The 22,893-nt window shown below is 45.2% G+C and overlaps 1 protein-coding gene across 4 annotated transcripts in view; it reads right to left on the reverse strand.

Moving 5' to 3' along the window:
• The window catches only part of UBE4A (ubiquitination factor E4A), a 915,337-nt gene that overhangs the window by 628,896 nt on the left and 263,548 nt on the right, over positions 1-22,893 (reverse strand). For all 4 annotated transcript variants that reach the window (XM_069614443.1, XM_069614440.1, XM_069614441.1 and 1 more), the window contains one exon: positions 17,652-17,811. In XM_069614443.1, coding sequence (XP_069470544.1) covers positions 17,652-17,811 — 160 coding nt within the window. The remainder of the gene's footprint in view (positions 1-17,651; positions 17,812-22,893) is intronic.

A 22,893-nucleotide genomic window follows, 5' to 3' on the forward strand; every position in this document is an offset into this window, starting at 1 on the left:
TTGAGATATTGCCAGTTGACTAAATGTGTATCCATGAACTCAGGGCTACGTCTCATTCAGTTTAAAAGTCCTAAACCAGTTGCACTACACCCCAGCCAAGTTAGCTACGTTTGTGCAGGGCCACACGGGAAAATGCCCTAAATGTGACGCCCCTGACGCAGACTCCTATCACATGTATTGGGCTTGCCCGCCGAGAACTAAATTCTGGGGGGAGGTGGCGGAGATTCTGGAAGACATTACGGCAATACCTGCTACACCTTCCCCACAGCAATACCTTTTTGGGGATATTAAGTCTGCAACTACCACTAGACGATCGTTCAATTTAGCATATGTGGTTGCGAAACGAAATATACTGAAATGTTGGAAGTCCATAGATCCTCCCAGGCGACTGGACTTCTTGAAAGACCTGTCGATGGTCAATGAACTTGTAGAACAATTTATTATTACATTACCATCGAGATGCCGCCCTAAAGACATATGGTCGCTGACTATCTATGTAACATGATATCTGATGAAGAGGACAATCCATCGTCACCGCTCCAGTACTGTCAAACAATGTGCAAATGTGTAGTGTATACTGTAAATGTTCATCCATGTTATATCATGCTGTGTTCCGCTAGCCGCTGGCCAGTTTGGTCTTGTTGTACCTCTCTGAACAAAAATAAATTAAAAAATTATGCTCCCAGATGCCTCAGGGCAAGGTGCGCAATACAAATAAAACAAATACACAAATATATACTTTTTAAAGGGGCTATCAGCTACTTAAAAAGGTAAGTATAACCTTAGGCAGACTTATCCTGGACAGGCTAACAAGTCAGGGGAAGCAAGACCCAATTGGGGACACTCATACATCCATCCTAACAGGAATAGTACAGTGAAGCCTGCAGCATTACTTTTGGGGAAGAGACGCAACCAATTCACAGGTGAATAGCTTAACCTTATATATACACTTTTCAGAATAGTGCAACACACAATCAAGGTAAGTAAGAACTTTTGTAACTACTCACTCTCAGAGTTACAGTTACCAACCAACATCTTCTACAAGTTAAGTAACTTTTGAACACGTTTTATTCTTTTCAAGGCAGAACCCTTTTCTTATCCAGTCCTTCCCTTATTCTATAGCATGAGTTCAATCAGAGGCAGTAGACTAGTGGTTTAGGTGCCAGCTGTAGGCAGGGTGCGATAGGGTTCAGTTGCAGGCAAAGTCAGAGTTCCAGAGGAAGATTGTTCAATTAAGTATTTCACTTTAAAGTTAGTTGAGGGTCCAAGGAATTCAGAGAAAACACCCTGGGAGGATTCCACAGTGGGCCTTGGTGAACTGAACGAGTGGCCTCCCAATCACAGAAAACAACCCAAAGCTATACAGAAATCACAAAGGCTTAGGGTAGGTAAAATAACTCAGTACCTAAGCACAGAAGAAGAGTTGCAGCAGGAAGACTTCAGGATCTATAGCCAAAAACCCAGTCAATGGATTCATTTGTCAAGAAAACAGAAGGCAGGACTTTGGAAGGATCTTTACAGCAGGGATCACAGAAAGGCTCCAGGTAATAGTTTCCTCGCGGCTGTATGCAGCTCTGTGGATCTGGCGATTTTGTCAGAAGGACAGCGGAATACAGAATATCCCTGGTCAGATTCTGGTCGTTTGCAAGGTCCAGCACTCTGATGAGGGGACTTTCTGACCCAAATCGTGCCTATTGTGATCCAGCAGGATGCCCACGAAGTTTCAGGGAAATACGGCAATCTGAAGATTGTGCACCGCACAATGGCTCGAGATCCCAGGGTATTGGAGCCCGCAAGGTCGCAGCACAACGTGGGATGGGTCAAAATGCAGTTCCTCTTGAGTCTAGTGGGTCTTGCCAGGCTCTGAGGCTCTGGGTCGGGATCATCATTTTCGGAGTCCCCAGGTCAATTAGAAGGAAGGGCTAAATCGTCCTAGCTGCGGTTGTTTCATCGTCCTCTTTGGTTTTGGTTCCAGTGGTCAGCTACCTCTTCAGCTTCCAGGATTGGACTTCTGCAGGAACCCAGCCAATCAAACAACCATGCAACATTCAAACTGGGGGGCGGAGGGGGCAATCCTTTCAGGATAGCCAGCCTGCCAGTTTGAACTCGATTCTCGCAGTCAGGATGGAAGACAAAGGGCTGCAGAGTTTTGTACTCCTCCCTCGCTTCCTGCCTTCACAGACACTCTGGAGCCTGGGCAGGGAATCGCCATAATTACTGCCAAAGATTTTTTCTTTTTAAATCACACAAAGGAATTTCCCGCCCTGGAGGTCAGGGTAAGGAACAAGAAAGGACAAGGAACACTGAAATGGCAACAAAAAAAAAGAAGACAGGGGCCATTTTAGTATAATGAGCACCCATGGGTGCCTTTACCAGGGCTGTGCAAACAGACCGCAGTAAAGATGCACTGAATTAATAAAAAGGTTCACTGCCACCAGCCATTAAGATAACCTTGTCCTTGTAACAAATATTACATTTAAAATGAGAAAGGGGATACTCCGTATCTCCCCAGCACTCGTGGGGCTTGCTGTTCTCACCTGATAAAATGTAAAAGGGATACAAAGATCCTTTCTACCCTTGGGAACTGTAGTTCTATCAAAGTTAGACAGAGAAAGTTAAAAGGGGAGCCCCTAGGGCAACCCAGCAAAAATAGGTACTTATTGCCAAAAAAGATGTCAAAGAGGATAACTTTTAAAAGACACTATGGAGAGTCTTAAAAATGGCACTCATAAAAAGAAAAAAAAGATTCTGTGAGTGTGGAAAAATGTTCCCACTCAGAGGTTTAAGGAAAAATAATCCACCAGTAAAAGCAAAATGTCCAGGGGTTGACACAGGTCAGGAAGATTTATCATTGCTAAATCTTACCTAACCCAATGCAGGGTTTGAGAACACAGGACCCTCTCAAAATTTGCAGGTCACATCTGCTGTCTCCACACTCAAGCGTTCTTTCTGGGAATCACACTTACTCATGAATTGCCAGCCTTGTGCTCTTCCAACACTGCTACTACTGCCAGCCTTCCAGCTCTTGCTCCAGCTCATTCCTTCTTCCCTCTACTGATGCAGCCTTTTATGGCTCATAGGTGAGCAGGGACGTCATTTCACCAAAATGCCAGGGGTAGCGGAAGTGACATCACACGTCCCTTGACCCCCCTGATGACATCACAGGAAGTGATGTCATTGGACCCCACCCCGAAGCGGATATCGCGGGAAGCGATGGAACACAACCTTTCACCCGTTGACAAAACAGTAAGTGGCATCACATAGCATTGTACACTACAAAAAAATATGGTTACGATATCACTATAATGTGATGTACATTTCATACAAGAATGGATCGCCATATGTATCGTTAAGATCAGTGTGTATAGGCCCATATTACCAAATTACTGTGAATGCAAGCAGACCTCCATGAATGATAATGATGTGTTATTATATAGCACTTACACTTAAGCGCTTTATATAGAAAAAATATAAACCCAATATCCCCCAACCTGTGTTGGTACTCATTTATCGACCTCAGAAGGATGAAAGGCTGAGTTGAAGTGTTTAAGAACAGACTAAATCAGTGACTCAACAGCTGAAGTGTGCTTGAAACAAACCTTTAATGAGTGTAGCAATTATTTTATATAATTCCAGAAAGACACATTATTTGCTATTCCTATTCTTTCTCATTTAGGGTCATTGCTGAAAGTGTTAGACTTGTGGCACTCCTGTTCTTATTTTTATTCTTTTTTTTTTTTTAAGGGGCCTGAACAAGAAAGCCAGCCACTCCAGAAGTAAAGAGCCACATGGGGATGGCCACAGCACAGGAGCTCGCAATGTTTTTTTTTTTTTTTAACAAATGTTGCAAGCGAGACCTCGGAGGTCGCAGTTTTGACCTCTGGCGACCCCTTAATGCATCCCTTTAGGTGGGGCGATTGGTTTCAGGTGTAAACCGTTAATATCAATTGCCTGACCCTTGCGCCAAAGCGGTTAGGCCTCATTTTCCTGGCTTCTACATCTACATGCTTCTTCAGCCCTCTTCATAACAGTCCCTATTGGATTCTGGGACATGTAGTTTACTTGGACAAAGTCGGGTCTTTCCACTTCTTTATTTTGACAAAAAGCCATCAAGAGGGAGGGATTACGGGGAAAGTTAAAAAGGGGTTCCTCCCAGTCTTCCTGTCTGGTTCCCCCTGATGTGATCCGCCCCTAGGTACACCACTCCCAGGGTCGGGATCAGAAAGCGCCCGCCTTTCCCTGGCTACATGAGGAGGTCCCAGACCAGGTTTCTAGGGAGAACCCATTAGATTCTTCACAACTGGGACGAAGAAGAGGACATATGGATGAGAGGAGAATTTGAAAGAGAAAGTAACCAAGTTTTGCGCAGGGGATCCCCATGGTTATGACAGTCCGGAAAGGGGAAGAGCCTGGGGAATTGCAAGAAGAGCCAGCAAGTTTTAAAAAAGGGGGGGAAAACGCTGACTTCAGTACGCAGCAGAGGCAAGACGCACAGCATCCTGGAGACGCGAGACCAAGAGGTTTCTGGCATGTTGCAGTCGGAAACCAGGAAGCCAGAGAAACTGACACTGGGTGCTGGACGTCCCGAAGCAGAGAGCGAGAGGAAAGCAGGCACGGCTGGCGTGGCCACGGGAAAGACTGGTGGACCAGAGGTCCAAGTAACAACGCCGAAACCGTTCCAAAATGATCAGCTTGGGAGAAGCGGACAACAGAAATACCGAAAACGCCATCCTAGATGGAGTAAGAGGTTGGTGGAAATGACAAGCCAGTTTAGGAGAAGGAGCCGATCTCAACAAACGAAAATCCTGGTGAAGTTAGCCCTAAGAACGGAAGGTAATAGACATAACGGGAGACAGGGGGTGTGGATGAAAACCAGTATTAGTTGAACACTCCTACTCGTCATAGTCAAGAGAACACCCAACAAGAGTGAATGAGAATCATTGTTGGACTGCTCATACTCATCTTGGTCTAAAAGGAAGTGTTGCACAGTTATGTTATGTTAGTTGAATTTATAGCGCGCCAAAGCCCACAGGCATCCAGGAGCCGAGAGACAGATATAGAAAGGAAGCTGGACGATGATCCTAGTAAAAAAGCATTGTCTTCAGCGGTTTGCGAAAGGAAAGATGGTTCTCTGTCTTTTGTAGCTGAGATGGGAGGGCATTCCATGCTGGAGCACCCTGAACGTGGAAGGCCCGCCCTAGGCCGCGAGATCTTTTTATCTGCGGCAATGCCAACAAGGAGCCTTTTGTAGATCTTAAGCATCTCTTAGGTCGGTAAATGCAAATCTTCTCCTTCAAGTATAGGGGAGCATTTCCAAAAATGCATTTGTGACATGTAGTGAGCAGTTTAAATTGGATGCGGGCTACCACCGGGAGCCAGTGGAGTTTTTTTCCTCGCAGCTCTAGTGGGTTCAAAGCTTTTCATCTGAAAGATGATCCGCACGGCAGCATTTTGTATCTTCTGTAACTGTTTGATATCGGCCTTCTTGGCACCTCCCAATAAGGCATTACAGTAATCCACACGTGGCAATATCACTGCCCTTACAAGTTTATACACCGAGATTAATGGGGCTACTTGTCCGAGTACCTTTAAATGTTAGTTACTGTTGGTGGAAATGGCTGCGACATGTGCCTCACTGTCCAGACTTTCTTCCATGTATGTACCTAAGGTCTTGACTTTCTGCACTATTTTAATTTGAATGCCCTCAATAGTGAAATAGTCATATATATGTTTTAGTTTAGATTGGGCGTACTGAGAACTGAAGAGCATTAACTCAGTTTTGGCAGCATTTAAACAGAGCCAATTCAAAGACATCCATTGTTTTATAACATGGTAAGCGGTGGCTAAGGTTTGTTGGTCAACATCATAATTCCCGGTGATGTTCCGTACCAGCTGAAAGTCGTCTGCATAATTACAGAAGAAAATCCCCAAGGATTCCAGTTTGACACACAGAGGAAGAATGTAGATGTTGAACAACAAGGGGGAAAGACATGCCCCCTGAGGGACTCCGCATGTTATGGTCTGTGACTGGGAAGCACAGTCACCCCAATAGACGCGTGACTGGCGGCCCTCCAAAAAGGATCTAAACCAAGTAATGGCATTACTGGAATCCGCCAACAGTAGCCATCCGGTCGAGCAGGATTTTAAGGTCCAGCAAGTCAAAGGCTGCCGATAGATCTAGCAGCATCAGTAGCCCTGATTTGCTGTGTTCCAATTTACCGAGCATATGTGTTTGTAAGTCTAACAATGCAGCCTCGGTTCCGTGGAAACTCCGGAAGCCCGATTGCTTCACGTGCAATTTACCAGTATCGAGTGCATAAGATTGCAGCTGCAAAGTGGCTGCCTTATCTAGGAGCTTGAGAAAGAATAAGGCATTTTTAATAGGTCTTAAATTAGCCGTGTCCAGCGGGTCCAAGCCAGGTTTTTTTTTTTTACAGGGCAGTGACTGCCACATTTTTAATAGAGTGAGGAATGGAGCCAGTACAAAAAGAAGAATTGACGAATCGACAAAGAAATGGCAAACAATTTTGGATGCTCCAATATGTATTTAGAAGGGAAAATTTCCCCTGGGCAATTTGTGGGATGCATATTTAATAGCTCCAACATTTCAGTTAAGTTGGGTTCTATAAAATTAAAGCTGGCTGGTAGGTTAGTACAGGTAACTGCTTTAGTTCAGTTAAGTTTGAGTAAAGGGTCTGACAATGGGAGTATTGGTGTTTCCTGTTCAATTTTATTTTGAGTCTTCAGCAGCTTCTCAGCAAAAGGCCTTCTGGACTCTATTGCAATCATCAGTGGTAGGTTTAATGGAGAGGATACAGACAGTAGGTTTCTCCCATGTCCTAGAGAGCCAGAAGAGTTCCTTTGTCTCATCTCCAGCCTGATTTATTTGATCATCATAGAAGGTTTTCTTGGTCTCCATGATCATCTTCTTGTACTGCTTCTCAATGAGTTTCCATGCCAACAGATTCTCATTTCATTTAGCTTTATGCCAGGTATGTTCCGCCTGTCTTTTGCTGATTGTAAGTTCAGTTAGTGTGGGAGAGAACCATTTAGAGCGGTTAGGCAAATCTTTAACCGTTTTGTCTTTCATGGGAGCATACTTATCCAGCATTTCCAACATTACTTCGTTGTACACTGTTATAAGTCTCTATGGGTCATCGAAGTTTTCTGTTTTGTTCAGGAGTGATTCTACGCAAGTTGTTAGTATATGAGGGGTAATGTTTTTAAAATTACGAGATTTAACCGTGTGTGCCATGGCATGCACTCTTACGGTTTTAACAGGAAGCTCCAGGCAACATGTCAGGAAATAATGATCCGACCAGATGCATGGAGTGGTAGAAATAGGTCCAAATTGAACGTGGCCAGTCAGGACAAATAGGCCTGAAGGAGATATATTTTGGAATAATTAATACCAACAAGGTCTAAAAAAAATTATTATAAGCAGCAACTCTGAGAACAAGTTGAAGTCGGTAAAATCTCATCAAGATAAAGCGTAAAAGGGAAACCAAACACTATGACTGTTCAGGAAAATGGGAAATAGCCCGGAAGGAAAAGATAAATCTGTGAGAAGTTTACTAGAAGAGGAAAAAAGGATCAACCGTTATTGAAGAAAAAAGGAGAAGACAACAGTCCAAAACAATAATACATGAACTGCTAAACGTAATCACTGAAGAACATCTATTGAAAAGTGGCTGAAAGATAAGTCAATACACCTCAGGAGAAGATCTCCTGAATTTGAGTTGGTAGAAATAGTTGTAGGGTCAGATAGGTTAGAGTCAGACGTTGGACGGTTTCATTTATAGACATTCACGAACGACTGACTAGCACCTTACCTAGTTTCGTTAAGTAGGGACGACATGTAGTAAAGGGAAGGACAGGCTTTATTCCTTTTCTTTAAATAAACCTACCAGTGACATGTCTCAACAGAGTCAGTGTCCTACTCATGACCTAACACACAATGTTGCTCTTAAGCTCAAATTTAGCCTGCCTTTTGGGAGCCTTTGGCTATGTCTTAGTAATGATTCCTCACATTTAGAACTATTGAGAGATGCGTGCTTTAGTATTTTCTTAAATAATATGATCTAGAGCTCTATAAATTCTAGGACTTCGATAGTATTGGGATCTATTACAACAATTTTAACTTCGTTTTAATGTCACTTTTCCTTTCCGTCCCACCCCTTGTCTTTATGTGAATCATGCATATTAACAGTTGGTGGACATAGCACATAAAATAGAACATATATATGATTGTTTTTATAATATATTATGCATTTTTATACTGTGTGTTTTGCTTGCCAACTTACTTATTTAACTAAACGTGTGTGTGTGTGTGAGATACGACTTAATAAATGTGTATATAAGTATGTGGACTAATTGTACCTGTGTGTCAACTTTCTTGATCTTCATAGAGTTAAGCCTGACTGCTAGGTCGGCTTACCAAGTGTGACAGTCTGGATCCCAGGTGAACTAATGCCCTTTACCCCAATGAAGCGGTAAGAGAGATGCAAACTCTACTGGACAAATAATTGGGTGGAAAGGATGGCAGGAACAGGATGCGCCTTCAGACCCCTCGGTTGCTGCAAGCAGAAAAAAAAGATAGGGCTTATTGTATCTAAAAACGCTAAGTTCCCTGTGTTTTCCCCTGGAACTCCACATACCCTCAAAAGGCAATGCGGGGTGGTGTCCAAGGAGCAACTTCCTGCTGTTTAGACGTGGTAAGAGGGATACATCCATAATACTAGTATCCAAGAGTGAAGAAAACAAAGCCAAAGTACTGCACCCCGAGAAAGGAAAACACCAAAATACAAAACCACAAACTAAGGAAAAACCAATATAATGAAAGTTCCAGTAAAATGTAATCCATAGGCAATCCAAAAAGAGTCCCAAGAAGTCAAGAGTCCAGGTGATCCATCCAAAGAGTCGTCAAAACCAAAAGAGGGCATAGACCAAGGCAGTCCATGTGGGAGGTCGAAGGAAACCAGAACAGTATGCAGAAGCTTTAAGCAGAGCAGGTAACACCAGTCGCCTGCAGCGTAACAGCTAAAAAGCAGTGAAATGAGGAAACAGCCGTGTTTTATAATTACAGCGTTTGCGTTCTGATCACAGGGGCACATGAGGTACTATCATGTGCATGGATGGACAGGCGCACACAGTGTGCTGGGAATTTTAATCGTCTGCGCGGCCTGTCCTGACTTCTTCACCGCAACCTCTAGGAGCGGTCTGCCTTTTTGAGAGACCAGCATCTGGTTAGTTCGATATGGAAATCGTGACAGAAAAGCCTATTTATTTATTCTGCGCACAACGGACCCTTAAGCATGATGGCGCGTACAGACATACAATAGAAAACTTAACATGAAGACATAAAAAAATAAAGGCAAAATAAAAAAAGCACAAGCGCCATTAAGTAAGGACCATTCAAACTAGAACTATACAGGTATGTTAATTCATAAAGACCAAATGATCAAGAGATTAAAACTAAACAGTGGACACAGGCCTACAGTATCAACTTGCAATTCGAACAGCCCCTGGGTAAGTATTTGCATAGTCTTAAACATGAGGGGAGGTTACTAGAACCACAGCCCAGTAATACAGTGTCACTAGATTGCTGCGAGCACCAGTAACTAATATCAATCCTATGCACGATCTTTAGGTCCAGTGATCTAACCACTCCTGATCCAGTTCTTTGCCGTAGCCAGGCAAGTACTTTATTTCTCAGTGAGTCTCTGGATTCTTTCCCCTTCACTTTCCCAAAAAAAGTAATTCTAAAGTTCCTTTGATCCAGGACGAACAATTTAATGTCCGAGTTCTCAAATGTAGGCACTAGATGCTTCTTTGATTTCAGACTAGGAAAGGACACCCGTTTAGAAGTCGAACTTAAGGATTGTTTGGCGCATGTCTGGGCGGAAGTAGGAGCAAGTAAGTCATGTCCTGCCCGTGGGGGTTCAGCAGCCACGGGAAAACATTATCTTCCGACTAACTGCGGGGACAAGCCTGAGGTGGCAGACATAATATCGTAGGTTTGGCAGCCTTGATGGACCCTGTGCTGAAGACGGGAAGTTTGTAACGATTTTTCAATTACTCCGGACTCTAGCAAAGGTATCTACTGATGGCACGATTGAGATAGTGGGGTAGTTGTTAGTGCCAATATTCAACATCAATTTCTGGAAATCTTCCATGGTGGAACATGCCCCAATATCCAACATTATTTGTTCCTTAAGCAAGCACCAGGCCACTGATGACTTGGGTTCAGCCGCCCCCTTGTCCCTACTTCTTCCTGGGAAGTCCAATATCTGGACTGCAATAGAAGAAAGTTGGGATGCCCCCAAATGAGCTTCCTTCAGGATGTAACTTTCAGCATTCTTGTGTTCCTTATTCAGTAAAAGAGACCCATTACTCCCTTCATGTTCATAGATTCATTAGTTTAGGGCGTGGAGACATTGGCATACCTACAGGAGGGTGTACCCCATTCTCATCCTTTGAGGCACTCAGGAAATCTTTATTAACATGCAGAAGTTTTGTGAGAGCTGCTCTAGCAACAGCTTCCGTCTCCTTTTGGCACTCTGTGCCAAGACTTCAGATAACAAATTATCTCTCCGTCTTGGGGTACTAAATGAGGGACATGGCATGGAAGTGGCCCTCCTTGAAGGGTCAGGAAGGGGAATGGTCATCCCAGGATGGAAACAGTGCCAACATCCATAAACTTCAGAGGGCGTGATATTTGGGCGGCTTGGGCGACAGTTAAACGGCTTGGGACCAGCCGTTAAAGAGATTGCTTACCCTGAATACTTCTGTGGGCGGATAGTATGCCGGCCGTGTGACTGCCGCATTCAGTCAAGAAGCGCGTTCAAACCAAGAGCACGAATATCCCTTCCGCCGGAGGATATTGCAACGTGACCACGGTGGCTAAGGTTCTGGAGTACTGAAAGGATTTAGAGTTAATATTACAACAGGGTTTTACAGAAAGCACGGACAGTTGGAGGCTGCAAGAAACGCCAAGCATGATACCCTCTACTCTATGCTTTGTTGCAACCAGGCTTTTAGAGAAAAGGACCCCAAGCAGGAAATCGGCATCAAGCCGCACCGCCTAACATGGCCGTCTCTGACAACTTCCTGGGAGAAGTAAGCTTGGCTTCCCTTTTGTGCTAGATGCTGTGATGAATCCAATGGCGTCATCACTGATCTCCTGGCAGTAACCTACTCCCATGTGGCCAGGGGACGGCAGCCGCTACCGGATCCTGACCTTGGGGGGCAGGTATATTGGGGGGGGGAGGGAAATCACATGGGAGGAGACAGCCTCCGGGGAGAGGTCATGGCTTCATTGGATGAAACATGGTATCCCCCTCCCCCCATTTGCCCTTGAAGATAATCCTCTCATACCCAATGCCCTCATGGCTTATGGGAAAATAGAGAAGACCATTCTCCAAAGCATGTAGACCAAATGTCCATCCTTGGACTAAAACGTGAAACTACAAGACCACCTTTTCCAGTTTTAATTATCCATCATATAGAACGGATTCACAATTCAGAACTACTGAAAGTGACTTTCAAAGCCATTTAAGTCAACCAACAATGACTCCTTTTCCCAGAATCACCAGAACACTGGGACGAGGAAAAGGGAAAGAGCAATGCAGAGAAGAATTAGCCACAAGCTCAGTGAGCGCTCTAGTTGTTTTCCGAAAACACCTGTGCCCAGAAGATTTTAAGACCAGAGGCAAAGTGTTCAGGGCTTCTGCTGTAGGAGAGAGAACGTCTCACCACTCTGCAAGGCTCGAGAAGCTTGGAAGCACAAACCAGTGTGGTGCAGCCGGGCAACTCACCAGCCATGGAGAAGGGAGACACTGCAAGGACAGGACATGCTCCCGAAACGCCAGGAGACCGTGGAAAACTCCTAAGCGTTCGAAGACCGCAGAAAGCATCATCTTACCTACCGGAACCAAAGCGGGCGTGCTGAAGTGAAGCTGCGCGAGACACTAGAATGAAGAGAAAGCAGTTACGAGAGGAAAGCAGGCAGTACACCTTTGCCAGTAGTAATTCGAGCAGCAGAAGGAGAGAAATCAAAGAGCCTAAATGTGAAACAAAGAAGTGTATTCCAAACAAGACCCCAATAAGTATGTGAATGTATGGAATGCAAATACATGGGAACCCAAATCAAAGGATATCAAGAAGACACATTATGCAACACGGGGGATGCACAATTAGGGGAGTGGAGAGAAACAGTGTGTAAATATAAGAAACCCTGGCAGGAGAATATACCGGGCAATTACAAGTGTGTGTGAGAATATAAGTGTTGGCAGGAGAGTATACCAGGCCATTGTAAGTGAATGAATCTAAGAAGCCCTGGCAGGAGAGTATACCAGGTAATTGCAAGAGTGTGGATACCAGAGGTTCTCGGAAGAAATATCAGGACTGTGTTGATTGGAAGGCTGAGTAATTTCCTGGAAGGAAGGGATACCAGGAACCCGTAAAACATAATTATAAAAATAATCAACTTTGTATGCGACAGTGCTATTGTGGGCAAAGAAAGACACAAGGAACCATTAGATAAAGAATCATTTGTGTTGAAGAGGAAATCCAGGGGAAGGGAACTATCCCCTGAAACAAGGACCTTTTTACTTTGAGAACTTTTCGTTATTGAAGAAAAATTCAGGTGAAGGGAGGAATGGAGGTGAGGGGGGATAATCACAATCTGGAACATAATCACAATCTGGAACAAATACTCTGTCCTTGGAGTACCTGTGGGTTGGAACCATTTATTTTTCCTTTACAAACTCGTTTAAGCATCAACAGCTGAAGACATTTCCCTTTTCACCTTCTAGTTTAGTTCATAGTTTGATGGACGGAATAGAACCTTTGGACACAAGGACAGTTTTGATTTGGACATCCTGACACTAGACAGATCTTTAGTTTTGGTGTTGGGTATGGAAATTGCTTTTAGAGCAGGGTCAAATAAGCCTTTTCTCAACCCTTTTATTTTCAATATAAGTCTTTAACCAAAAACATGGCTAACATGTTTGAGTTTCATTCCCGATTCCCCACAGTGGTGTGCCCTCTCTTAAGGTTAATGGTTGTGCAGGCCTCATCTGAGGCAATTGTAGAAACCAACTTAATACCCTTCAACAAAAAATGTATAGGTTCCATCTGGGAAAGGAGGAGACCCATGAACCTATAGAGGAGTGATGCTGAGGCCTCCCTTAATAGGAGGTATGGCATTGTCAAATGTTAAGAATTATACATTTGCAGCACAATTCTCCCTTACTGGCTGGGTTCAGGGTTGAACGCAAAATTGACAGATACTGAACAAGGAGTCGCCTGAATTCTTCTGGCTCACCTCCCCTTCCTATAACTCTTGCTGGGGGAGGGGCTTGCTGACTTCCATGATTAATAGAGACAAGTGTGTGGACTAATTGCACCTTTGTGCCAGCCCGCTACTCCAACATGAGAGTTATGCCTTGTTGCGCTGTCCACGTTTCGCACCTTAAGAGAGGTTTGGCTTCCATTCTTGTGAGAGGTGTTAGCCTCACTCCTAGGGTTAGTAGTTGTACAAAGCCGGTCTTAATATTTAGCATCCTCCAATTGTTCTTTGCACTTTTCATTTGTTAAACTTTGTGACTTCTATGGGGTATTTCTTCTGACCTATAAAAACAAAAACAGAAAAATATACGGAAGTAGATGATGCCAGGGTCCAGTTCCCAAGAGAAGGCTCCCCAAGCCAGACCCTGGCACCCAACAACAGAAACAGCAGCAGATCGAAAGAACCTCAAGATTTGGAGCTTGTTGTAGAAAAATCAAAAGATCCATGGTACAAGGGTACGAGGTCAGTTCCTATGTCAGGTTTCTGCAGGTCATGGCTGCAGTCCTGGACCTGCAGAAGGACGGGACTAATGATATAGGCCAGGTCGGAGAAACCCCACGAGACAACACTCAAGTCAGTGAACCTTGGTACTGTGGCAGCAACAAGTTAACAATGGTGACCCTTCGGGACAGGTCAGCAGATGCTTCGGTCAGAACTTGGCTGTTCGGGATTGGAAAAAAGTAGGTCCCCTCAGAGGAATGAAAGAGTCCAGCCTGACGTGTCCACGAATGGAGCAAGTACTTTGGACATCAGAAAGTATGCCATCCCGTTTCCAACAGCACAACTGGCCCTTTGCTTTGGATTCAGCAATGCAGAGAGAAAGTAGCTTTAGGGGAGCACGTGACAGCTGCTGAGATGGGTGGGGCTACAGTTTCCATCAGATTATTTGAGGGACTGCCTGATTCAGGTTCACTTTTGTTAAGAACTTAAAGGGCTTTTCCTTCATGAGGACCAAGAGCCCAGAAATGGACCTTTCAGCCAGGATCGTCATGGTTGTGTTCTTTCAAGTACTCATGTGCAGTTGCAGTCCGTTCTCAGCTAATCAGGACCTTCAGTGGTTAAGTCTCCTTTCTACAAAACATCTCTTGCCTCAGAGGACCTGATGTATACAAAATAAACAAAAATGTATTTTCTCTGCAAGTATCTTGGGGGATTCATTTTTCACCCCTGGTTCCCCCTCTTCTGGGCTCAGACCCTTCTCGAATGTTAGCCTCCATCCGTCGGGTTCACTATGGCTTTTCCCAAACAAGTTCCCCTGTTGTATTCACAAGGATTTATGTCCTTTTAGACCATCCACTGGACATCACACTTCGATGGAATTCTTAACTTTAGCCTGCGTCACATCTAGACAGGATTATGAATGTTAGCATGTGTCACACTTCAATGGAATTCTTAACTTTAGTCTGTGTCGCATCAAGATAGAAATGTCAGTGTTAGGATGTGTCACACTTAGATGGAATTCTTTTTTAGTCTGCATCACATCTAGACAGGATTATGAATGTTAGCATGTGTCGCACTTAAATGATACTGTGCACTTTGACAAGTGCCACACTGTGATGGAATCGTTGTCACTGGCCTGCCTCACATCTAGACAGGATGTTGTAGATTAGCAAGTGCCGCACTCAGATGGAATGGTGAATGATAGCAAACATCACACCTAGACATAATTGCAAGGACAGCAATGCCAAACAACCAATCCACTAACAATTTCATACCTCTGCATACACCTCTCAGACTCTAACCAAACACAACCACAAACTTAAATACAGCAATACGCACAAACTTCACTACATTGCTACAACAAAACAAACCACACAGACTTGCACAACAGCACACGACTACCGACCGTAAAACAACCCAAGTCCAGCCAACTGACCCACCGGGCTGAGGCTGCCAACAGCACATCACTGCTCTTGCACTTTTCCAGCTTATTCCCACTAAATCACCCCCCTCCTCGGTTTTCAGAGCCGCCAGAGGACCACTCCGGTGGTGATAATGTTAAAGGATATTTGTACCGCGCACTAACAGCTCTCTGTCGGGTACACTCTTGTCAACACAATGTTCATTGGGGTCTCATGCTTCGCCCCTTTCTGTCGGCATCCCTCTGTCAGGTTCACTCTTGCCATCCTCCCAGTTTCTTCTACGCGGGATTCGCTTCCCTTGGCTTTTCCATTACGTGCCGGTCAAAGACTTTCAACTGTAAATAGGATTTTGCCACACCCCTGTATGACCACTTTGACCTTTTCTTGCAGCTCTCCTATGGCCTTCTGGTGTCGGTTGCTTCAACAAACGGGGAATCAACTAGCGTCTCTCACATCAACACCCACGTGGTGCCGGACCCCTCTGAAGCTGGTTTTTCCCTAACATTTTAACAATTCTTTGCACTTCGCTTAATTTGCCTTTGGCAACTTTTGTTCAACACAGTTCAGTTTCTTATCTGTTCTCCCCTCGACTCACCGGCTGTGATGAACCCTTGGCTATTCTTGTGTCTAGTCGAGGCCGGTACCACGGCAGCAAGCGGCTCTCTGTCCGGATTACCAGTGTAGGAGAGCTCTGTGTACCGTTGACATCTGCTGCAGCACACGCCGGCTATTGTTTGTGATCTTAAGATTCCTTGCACAGAGGCTTCGTAGCTCTGGGCTGGAAAGGGCAAGGTTGCTTCTCTCTGTCGCCCTTTCGGCTCTCGCCACCTTTCTCCTCCTCTTGTGCTGCTGTACTTGGATAGCTGTCTCATCGTGCGGTCTGCCTTGCTCATAATGTGCTCTCGTGCTCCATCTTTTGTCCCGGTGGGGCAGGGAAAGGGTCGTCAGGTATGTGTGTGTGTGATTCTGGTCAATTGCCTGACTCTTGTGTTGGGACAGGTGAGGTAAACAGCTCTGGTGTTAGTCCACTGTCTTTTGTGTTGTGCGAAAGGTTTAGTGTCGGACGTGGGTGCAGAGGTAGAGCTTCTGAGTATCCTACATGGTAGGATGGTGAAAAGGTGTTGGAAGAAGGGGAATACGGTTTCTCACCCGTCGGTGTCCCACTTCCACTCCCTGAGGACTCCTCATCCAGGCGATCCTCCCTCACTGGTCCACCACCAGGAACTGGATCCAATAGCGATGGCGGTTTCGTGGCCACCTGGATGACAGATTCCGCGAGGACTAGTCAGGGAGACACCTTCAGGTTTCTCACAGCAACCTATAAAAAAGAAAAAAGCTGCCAGTGTGTAACACTAACACACTGGGTGCTTAAATGCACAGTGACTTTATGAAGCACTTCTGCAGTACGCTAAAGCTGTTAGTCTTCTGGGCCATTAAGGTAACAGATACAAAAGGAGTGGTAGCTTCCAATGAGGCTTTGGATAAAGCAACACTTTTGACATAAATAGGCAATGAGACACAAAAAAGGAAGCACACATTCCAAAAGGCTAACAAAGTAGTAAGCAAACACTCATTTATGACCTAACATTCAATATCATAATGCCAGTCTCAACTGCACCCTTCAGCTGTAGGTTTCCAAGCCAAGGTGTTTCTTTACATATGGTGGCCGGACACGTGCTATTCAAATAGGAAAAGCAAGAGGAAATGGAGGAGTGCTATAGAGTTTGTAATGCTACAAGTATTTATGTATTGTAGGTTTTTATACAGTGTTAAAGTACAGTGTTAAAGTAAGTTGGGAAATGAGCACAGTGGGCAGGCTTGAAGGCCATTTTGTGATGTCAACCTAAAGGGATCCACCATCTTATTACAAAGATTACTGTCTGGACCGTACCATTGATGGTCTGAAATGTCTGCCAAATAGGGCAATCCTCATGTTATGTTATGTTATAAGAATATCTAGAGTGCATCTTACTCCTGAGGGCATCATGACGCTAAGAAAGAGGACTCTTCAAAAGAAACATTAGAACAGATACGTTTTAAGACAGCAGCGGAAGGGTGGGTGGACAGCAATCATTCTCAGAAAACGTGGCAATTTGTTCCACAGGAGGGCGGAAGCAACAGAAAAGGCGCGTCCGCCAGTTCAAGACCAATATACTCTGGAGACCTGAACTAAGAAGTTAGACGCAGAATGGAGTGATCTGGGAGGGGGGGGGGGGAAATGTAACTACAGTACTTTTGCTGTAATTAATCGTCTACAAAGCCATAAAAGGCTTGATGGCCCTAAGACAGTGATCATGACTACAACCAAACAGATCCCAGTATAAAGATTTTTAAACTTCTACAATTATATACTGTGCCAAAATTGATGGAGCGCTAGTGTAAATCAGTGAACCAAAAGGTGCAGTAAAATGGATAAAAGGATCAAAATATATACTTACTACCACCCCTGAACGCTTCCAATAACAGGTCCAACAGCTGCTCATGAATGTTCTGGTTTTCGTAAATCTCAGGAGTAAGGAACACTGTGCGCGAGTTGGAAACGATTAGGTTTTTACAACGGGTGGCGTATGGAAGCAGATGCTCTGGGACTTTGGTGATCTGTGTGAACAGAGCCAAGAAGCAGAAATGTAGACACCATTTCCAGAGAGTTTTCAGAAATTTCTACAAAAATGTCTATCACAGAAAAATGTATATTTGAGAGCACTTCCCTTCTAAGGGTCAAAGCTCACCATTTCAAATATGCCAAACACGGACTGCTCATATATGGGATACATTACTCACCGTAATAGTATTTCCGATGCTTGCATATGCATAGATTCACATGCTCTGCATAGTCTGACATGGTAGTCAAAGAGTATTACAAACGGACGTCGACAGGGAGTGTTAGTAATACTATCCCTAGTGTGACATGTACTGTACCCATGGTCCTTCACGCGTCGAGGTCCTCATATTGTTTGTTTTTGACATGAGGTTGCATAAAGTGTAGCGCGATTACAGATGTGATAAAGCAGAAACAGTGATTAACCAGAGAACATCTATGCGCCTTCTACTCTAGTAGGGGAGGAAGGGTGGGCACATGTGAATCTAAGCAGATACAAGCATCAGAAATACGATTACGGTGAGTAATGCATCCCTTCTGAGGTTTGTGGATCTGCTTAGATCACATGCTCTGCATAGCATAGCAAGAAGTATCTGGAGAAGGAGGTGGGATATGAGAAGGTACAGCAGAAAACAGATGTTTTAGAACCACTTGTCCCACCTATGAATCTGCTTTAGTGTTTGAGTGTCAATGCAATAATGCTGTGTGAAAGTATGAATGGAACTCCATGTAGCAGCCTTGCAAATGGCGCCTAGGGGGGGCGTTTGTAATGAATGGTAAGGTAGCACTGGTACCTCTGGTAGAGTGAGCCCTGGGAGTGTACTCTTTTGGATAGGGAATAGCAGAGCTGTATGCACTGGTCTATCCAATTGGAGAAGGTGTTTTTTGATATGTGATCACCCTCTCTCCCAGGTGCTATGAAAACAAAAAGATGGTCTGTTTTCCTTAGGCGTTTGGTTCACATAGTTATGTTATGTGGCATTTATATAGCACTCTATATATCATTGGTATGATCTCAAAGCGCTGGTAGGTTGAACGCCCTCGGGGACCGCAGTCCAGGTCAGTAGAGAGAAAAAGTGTTGTAGGGTGCGTGGGAGCACCAGTTGTGTGCAGCTGATGTAATTGCCTGATGGTGGCTGCATGCTAGCGTTAGGGTGGTGGTGGGGATATCAGCAGAATGTGTGCAGACTGGCTTCTGGCTGGTTAGGCCCGAAGGATGCTTGTATGAGCAGCTAGGCCAGTTTGTCATGGGATATAGCTGCGTTTTATTAGAGTGATGAGGTGTTCATGGGGTAGTGTTTGTATGTGAACAGCTAGGCCGAATTTATCGAGGGGTATAGCTGTACTCTAGTTGCGTGATGGTGTATAGTAGAGAATAAGCATAGTGATATGACAGGATGATTCATCCTTAAAAGCGCCCGAGACCAGGCAGGTGAGCAGGAGGGCAGGGGTACACAGCGACACACAGGGAACAACGGGGCACACAGTGACAGAGGGCTGAGCTTACAGAGACAGGACGGGAGGCCAGAGGGATATAGAACATCAAGGGGAACAACAAGACAGGGTACACAGTGACACACGGGCACGGTGGGCGCACAGCAACATCATGGGGACTAGAGGGTTGGGCAGTACAGAGGGATGCATAGCGACATCAGGGAAACAGGAAGGCAGGGTACACAGTGACACACGGACACAAGGGTGCACACAGCGACAGAGGGCTGGGCTTACAGTGACGGGGCAGTAGAGGATATATAGCGACACCATGGTGAACAAAAGGCAGGGTACAGAGCGACACAGGCGCAGTGGGGCATACAGCGACATCACAGGGACACTTTATGGGCTGGGGGGCACAGCAGCCTCATATGAATTGGAGGAGTTATGATCCAAGGAGATCATTATTCAGTGTTCCGGGATACAGTGGTCTATAGCATGATCAATGGGCCCATTAATTGGTGACATGGTTGGGAGTCACATTGTGGATTTAGTCGTTGGAAGTTCAGTCGCATCTTTACAGTTGCAGTTGGTGTTATGGAAAGAGCCATGTTTTTAGTACTTTGCAGAATGTCATAGTCTTGGGTGTGTCGAATGTGTGGTGGAAGAGAGTTCCACAGAGTCGGGGCCAAGGCTGAGAAAGCAGATCCTCCAATCCCGACAGAGTTAGTGGTTGGGATCACTAAAAGTAGGGCAGTGCTTGATCTGGGGGTGTGGGGTGGGAGGTAAGGTTTTAAATTATCTTTAAGGTATAATGGGCCTGTCTCGTTCACTGCACGTCAAGTGATGCACATGGTCTTGAAGGTAGCCCTTCGTCTGACTGGAAGCCAGTCGAGGGTTTGGAGAGCTGGAGAGGTGTGGTCTCTTGGATCCAGGGCGAGGAGCAGTTTAGCAGCAGCGTTTTGCGCTCTTAAATTGGTATGCCGGGACTCCTACATATAGGGAGTTGGCATAGTCCAGTCTCGACATTACAATAGACATAGCAGCGGCAAGTCTGTTCGGGTAGGAGAGGTAGGGAAAAATGCGTCTGAGGTGTATAAGATGGTAGTGACAACATTTAGACACATTTTTGATCTGTCGAGAGGGGGTTAGGCCAGAGTTCATAGTGCAGCCTAGGTTTTTTTACTGTGACGCAGGGGGGCGGAGGGAGTTGGTCCAGGGAAGGGGGCCAAGGGAGTGGATGAGGTAGAAGCGCAGTGTTGCCGCGCACCATGATTTCGGTATTAGTGGGGTTTAAGAGGAGGTGGTTTATTGTCATCCATCAGTCAATATCTTGGAGACATGCTTCGAGGTCGGGCAAGGAGGGTTGGAGTCTAAGTTGTGAATTTTAAGGAGGATTTGGGTATCACAAGATATTGTGCAAGCGGATGATCCCAGGAAGAGTGCTCTCCTATTCAAACTATATGTCCAGATAGACATGCGCCTTGCGGTACTCCAGTATTAACCGAGTGAGCAGCTGTGACAAAAGAGTAGAGGAGCGTTATTTGTTTCCTGTTGCTGAGGAAGGAGGCGATCCATTTGAGAGCAGTGCCACGGATGCCAAGGGAGTGGGGACGGTCAAGTAGGATTGAGCGGTTAAATCGTGTCAAAGGCTGCAGATAGGTTGAGAAGAATTAAGTGCCGCACATCCTTCAGAGTCTGCAGTGATCTTGAGATTTGTTTAGTTTTGTTTAGTATTTATTGTGCGCGCCAGACCCGAGGGTATCAGGGTGCAGGAAAGTAAGAAGTCATACAGCTTGGTGCAAAGTTACAAAGGTTACAAAGTATCAACAAAAAACATGTGATCAAACAGTCCATGGTAAAGGTACATGCGATAGCCAGTGGACGGGCATAAGCTTTAAGGTAAGTAAAGAGCAAACAGTTATGTACAGGAAGATCAGTAGTTATATACATGTAGGATCAAGTTTTGTACGTTCATTTATCATCCTTCTCCATTAGCCATCTATCAAGATTGTCCCAGATTGAGGTCAGAGTGGTTTCGGTTCCATGTCGTGGTCTGAAGCCTGATTGTGCAGGGTCGAGGAGGTTGTTAGATTCAACAAAGGCGTTTAGTTGGGAATATGCTGTCCGGTCAATGAGTTTTGCAAGGAATCTGGTGTTCAAAATGGGTCTGTAGTTTTAGGGGTCAAGGGATCATTTTTTAAAGAAGAGGCTTGACATGCGCAATTTTGAAGGCATTTGCGAAGATGTCAGAACGGAGGGAGTAATTTAGTATGGTTCTTGCGTGTTCTCCTGCGCAGGTGGACGAGAATATTTATTTTAGGACTGAGGCGGGGCAGGGGTCAAGGAGGTGAGCCAGACGGTTTGCTAGCAGATAGTAGGTAAAGAAACTCATCTCTGGAGATGGATCTGAATGAGTCGAAGGTGGGCGAGTTGGCGTTTGGGGAGGGGGTGGGTGGGTGGATTGGTCGGTTGTTGGGGGGGGCGAGAGGAGGAACAGTTTGTTGGTAAGCGAGGTCGTCCTGTCACGAGCAGTGGTGTAGAAGTGTAGGGAGAGGGAGTCGCAGAGCGATTGTGAGGGGGCAGATTGGGTAGAGGTGCAGGTGGGTTTGATGAATTCAGTTAGGATTCTATGGAGTTCTTTGCTGTGGTTTCCACAGAAGAGAATCTGATTGTTGTAATAGGCTTTATTGGCTTTCCGGATTTCAGCTTTGTAATTGCGATGCTGCAAGGCGAAAGTGGATCTGCTGAGATCGGATTTTAAAGCTCGCCATTTGCCTTCGAGATTTATTTTGTCTTTTGGCGATCCTCAGTTCGTGCGTGAACCATTTGGGGAATGGTCCATTGCATGAGGAAGCGGGGCGTGAGAGGAATTAGTGATTCATTGAGCCAAGAGTCGAAGGAGTCGATGGTTAAGAATCTGTCAGGCGATAAATGGGAATCCAAGAAGTAGGGCTTCGGAAAGGTCAGGAAGGATCTTTACTTGTTCCAGCATTTGAGGGCATAGGGGACGACGACAGGGGGATGTAGCAGGGGAGAGTATGGAGAAAGGGGAGGACAAAGTGGTCGGACCAGATGAGTGGTGGTGGGGGGGGGGGGGGAGAATAGATAAATCAGGTCATGGGAGCTAAAGATAGCATCTAGGGTGTGCCCTCTAGAGTGGGTTGGACCGTTCATATGAAGGGAGAGGTTGAGCGCATCAAGACTGTAGACATGTGGATGGGTCACTGGGTTGGTGGGAATGTCCAACTATTATTATCATCATCATCAGATATTGAAGTCTCCTAGGAGAGTCAGAGAGGGGTGGTTTACTTGAATGGTGGCTACAAAATAACAGAAGTGGTTTGAGAAATGTTTGTCGTAACCAGGAGGTCTGTAGATGAGAACGAAGCTGTGGGAGAAAGTCGGGGGTAGCGAGAGTTGAACTAGAAGGGATTCACATGATGGAATGCATATCCAAGATTCAACGAGTGAGACAGAGAAATGAGATTTGAAAAGGACTGCCACGGCGCCTCCTCTGGAATGTCATATCTGTTGAGCGGAATGAGCGAGAAGCCGAGGGGGAACACTTCGTGTGCAACCGGGGCAAAGTCGTCAGAGAACCAGGTTTCGGTGATAAATAGTAGGTCTGCACTGTCAGAGAAGAGGAG

This window comes from Ambystoma mexicanum, chromosome 9 (assembly GCF_040938575.1).
Source record: "Ambystoma mexicanum isolate Mex_15411 chromosome 9, UKY_AmexF1_1, whole genome shotgun sequence".
Taxonomy (NCBI): Eukaryota; Metazoa; Chordata; class Amphibia; order Caudata; family Ambystomatidae; genus Ambystoma; species Ambystoma mexicanum.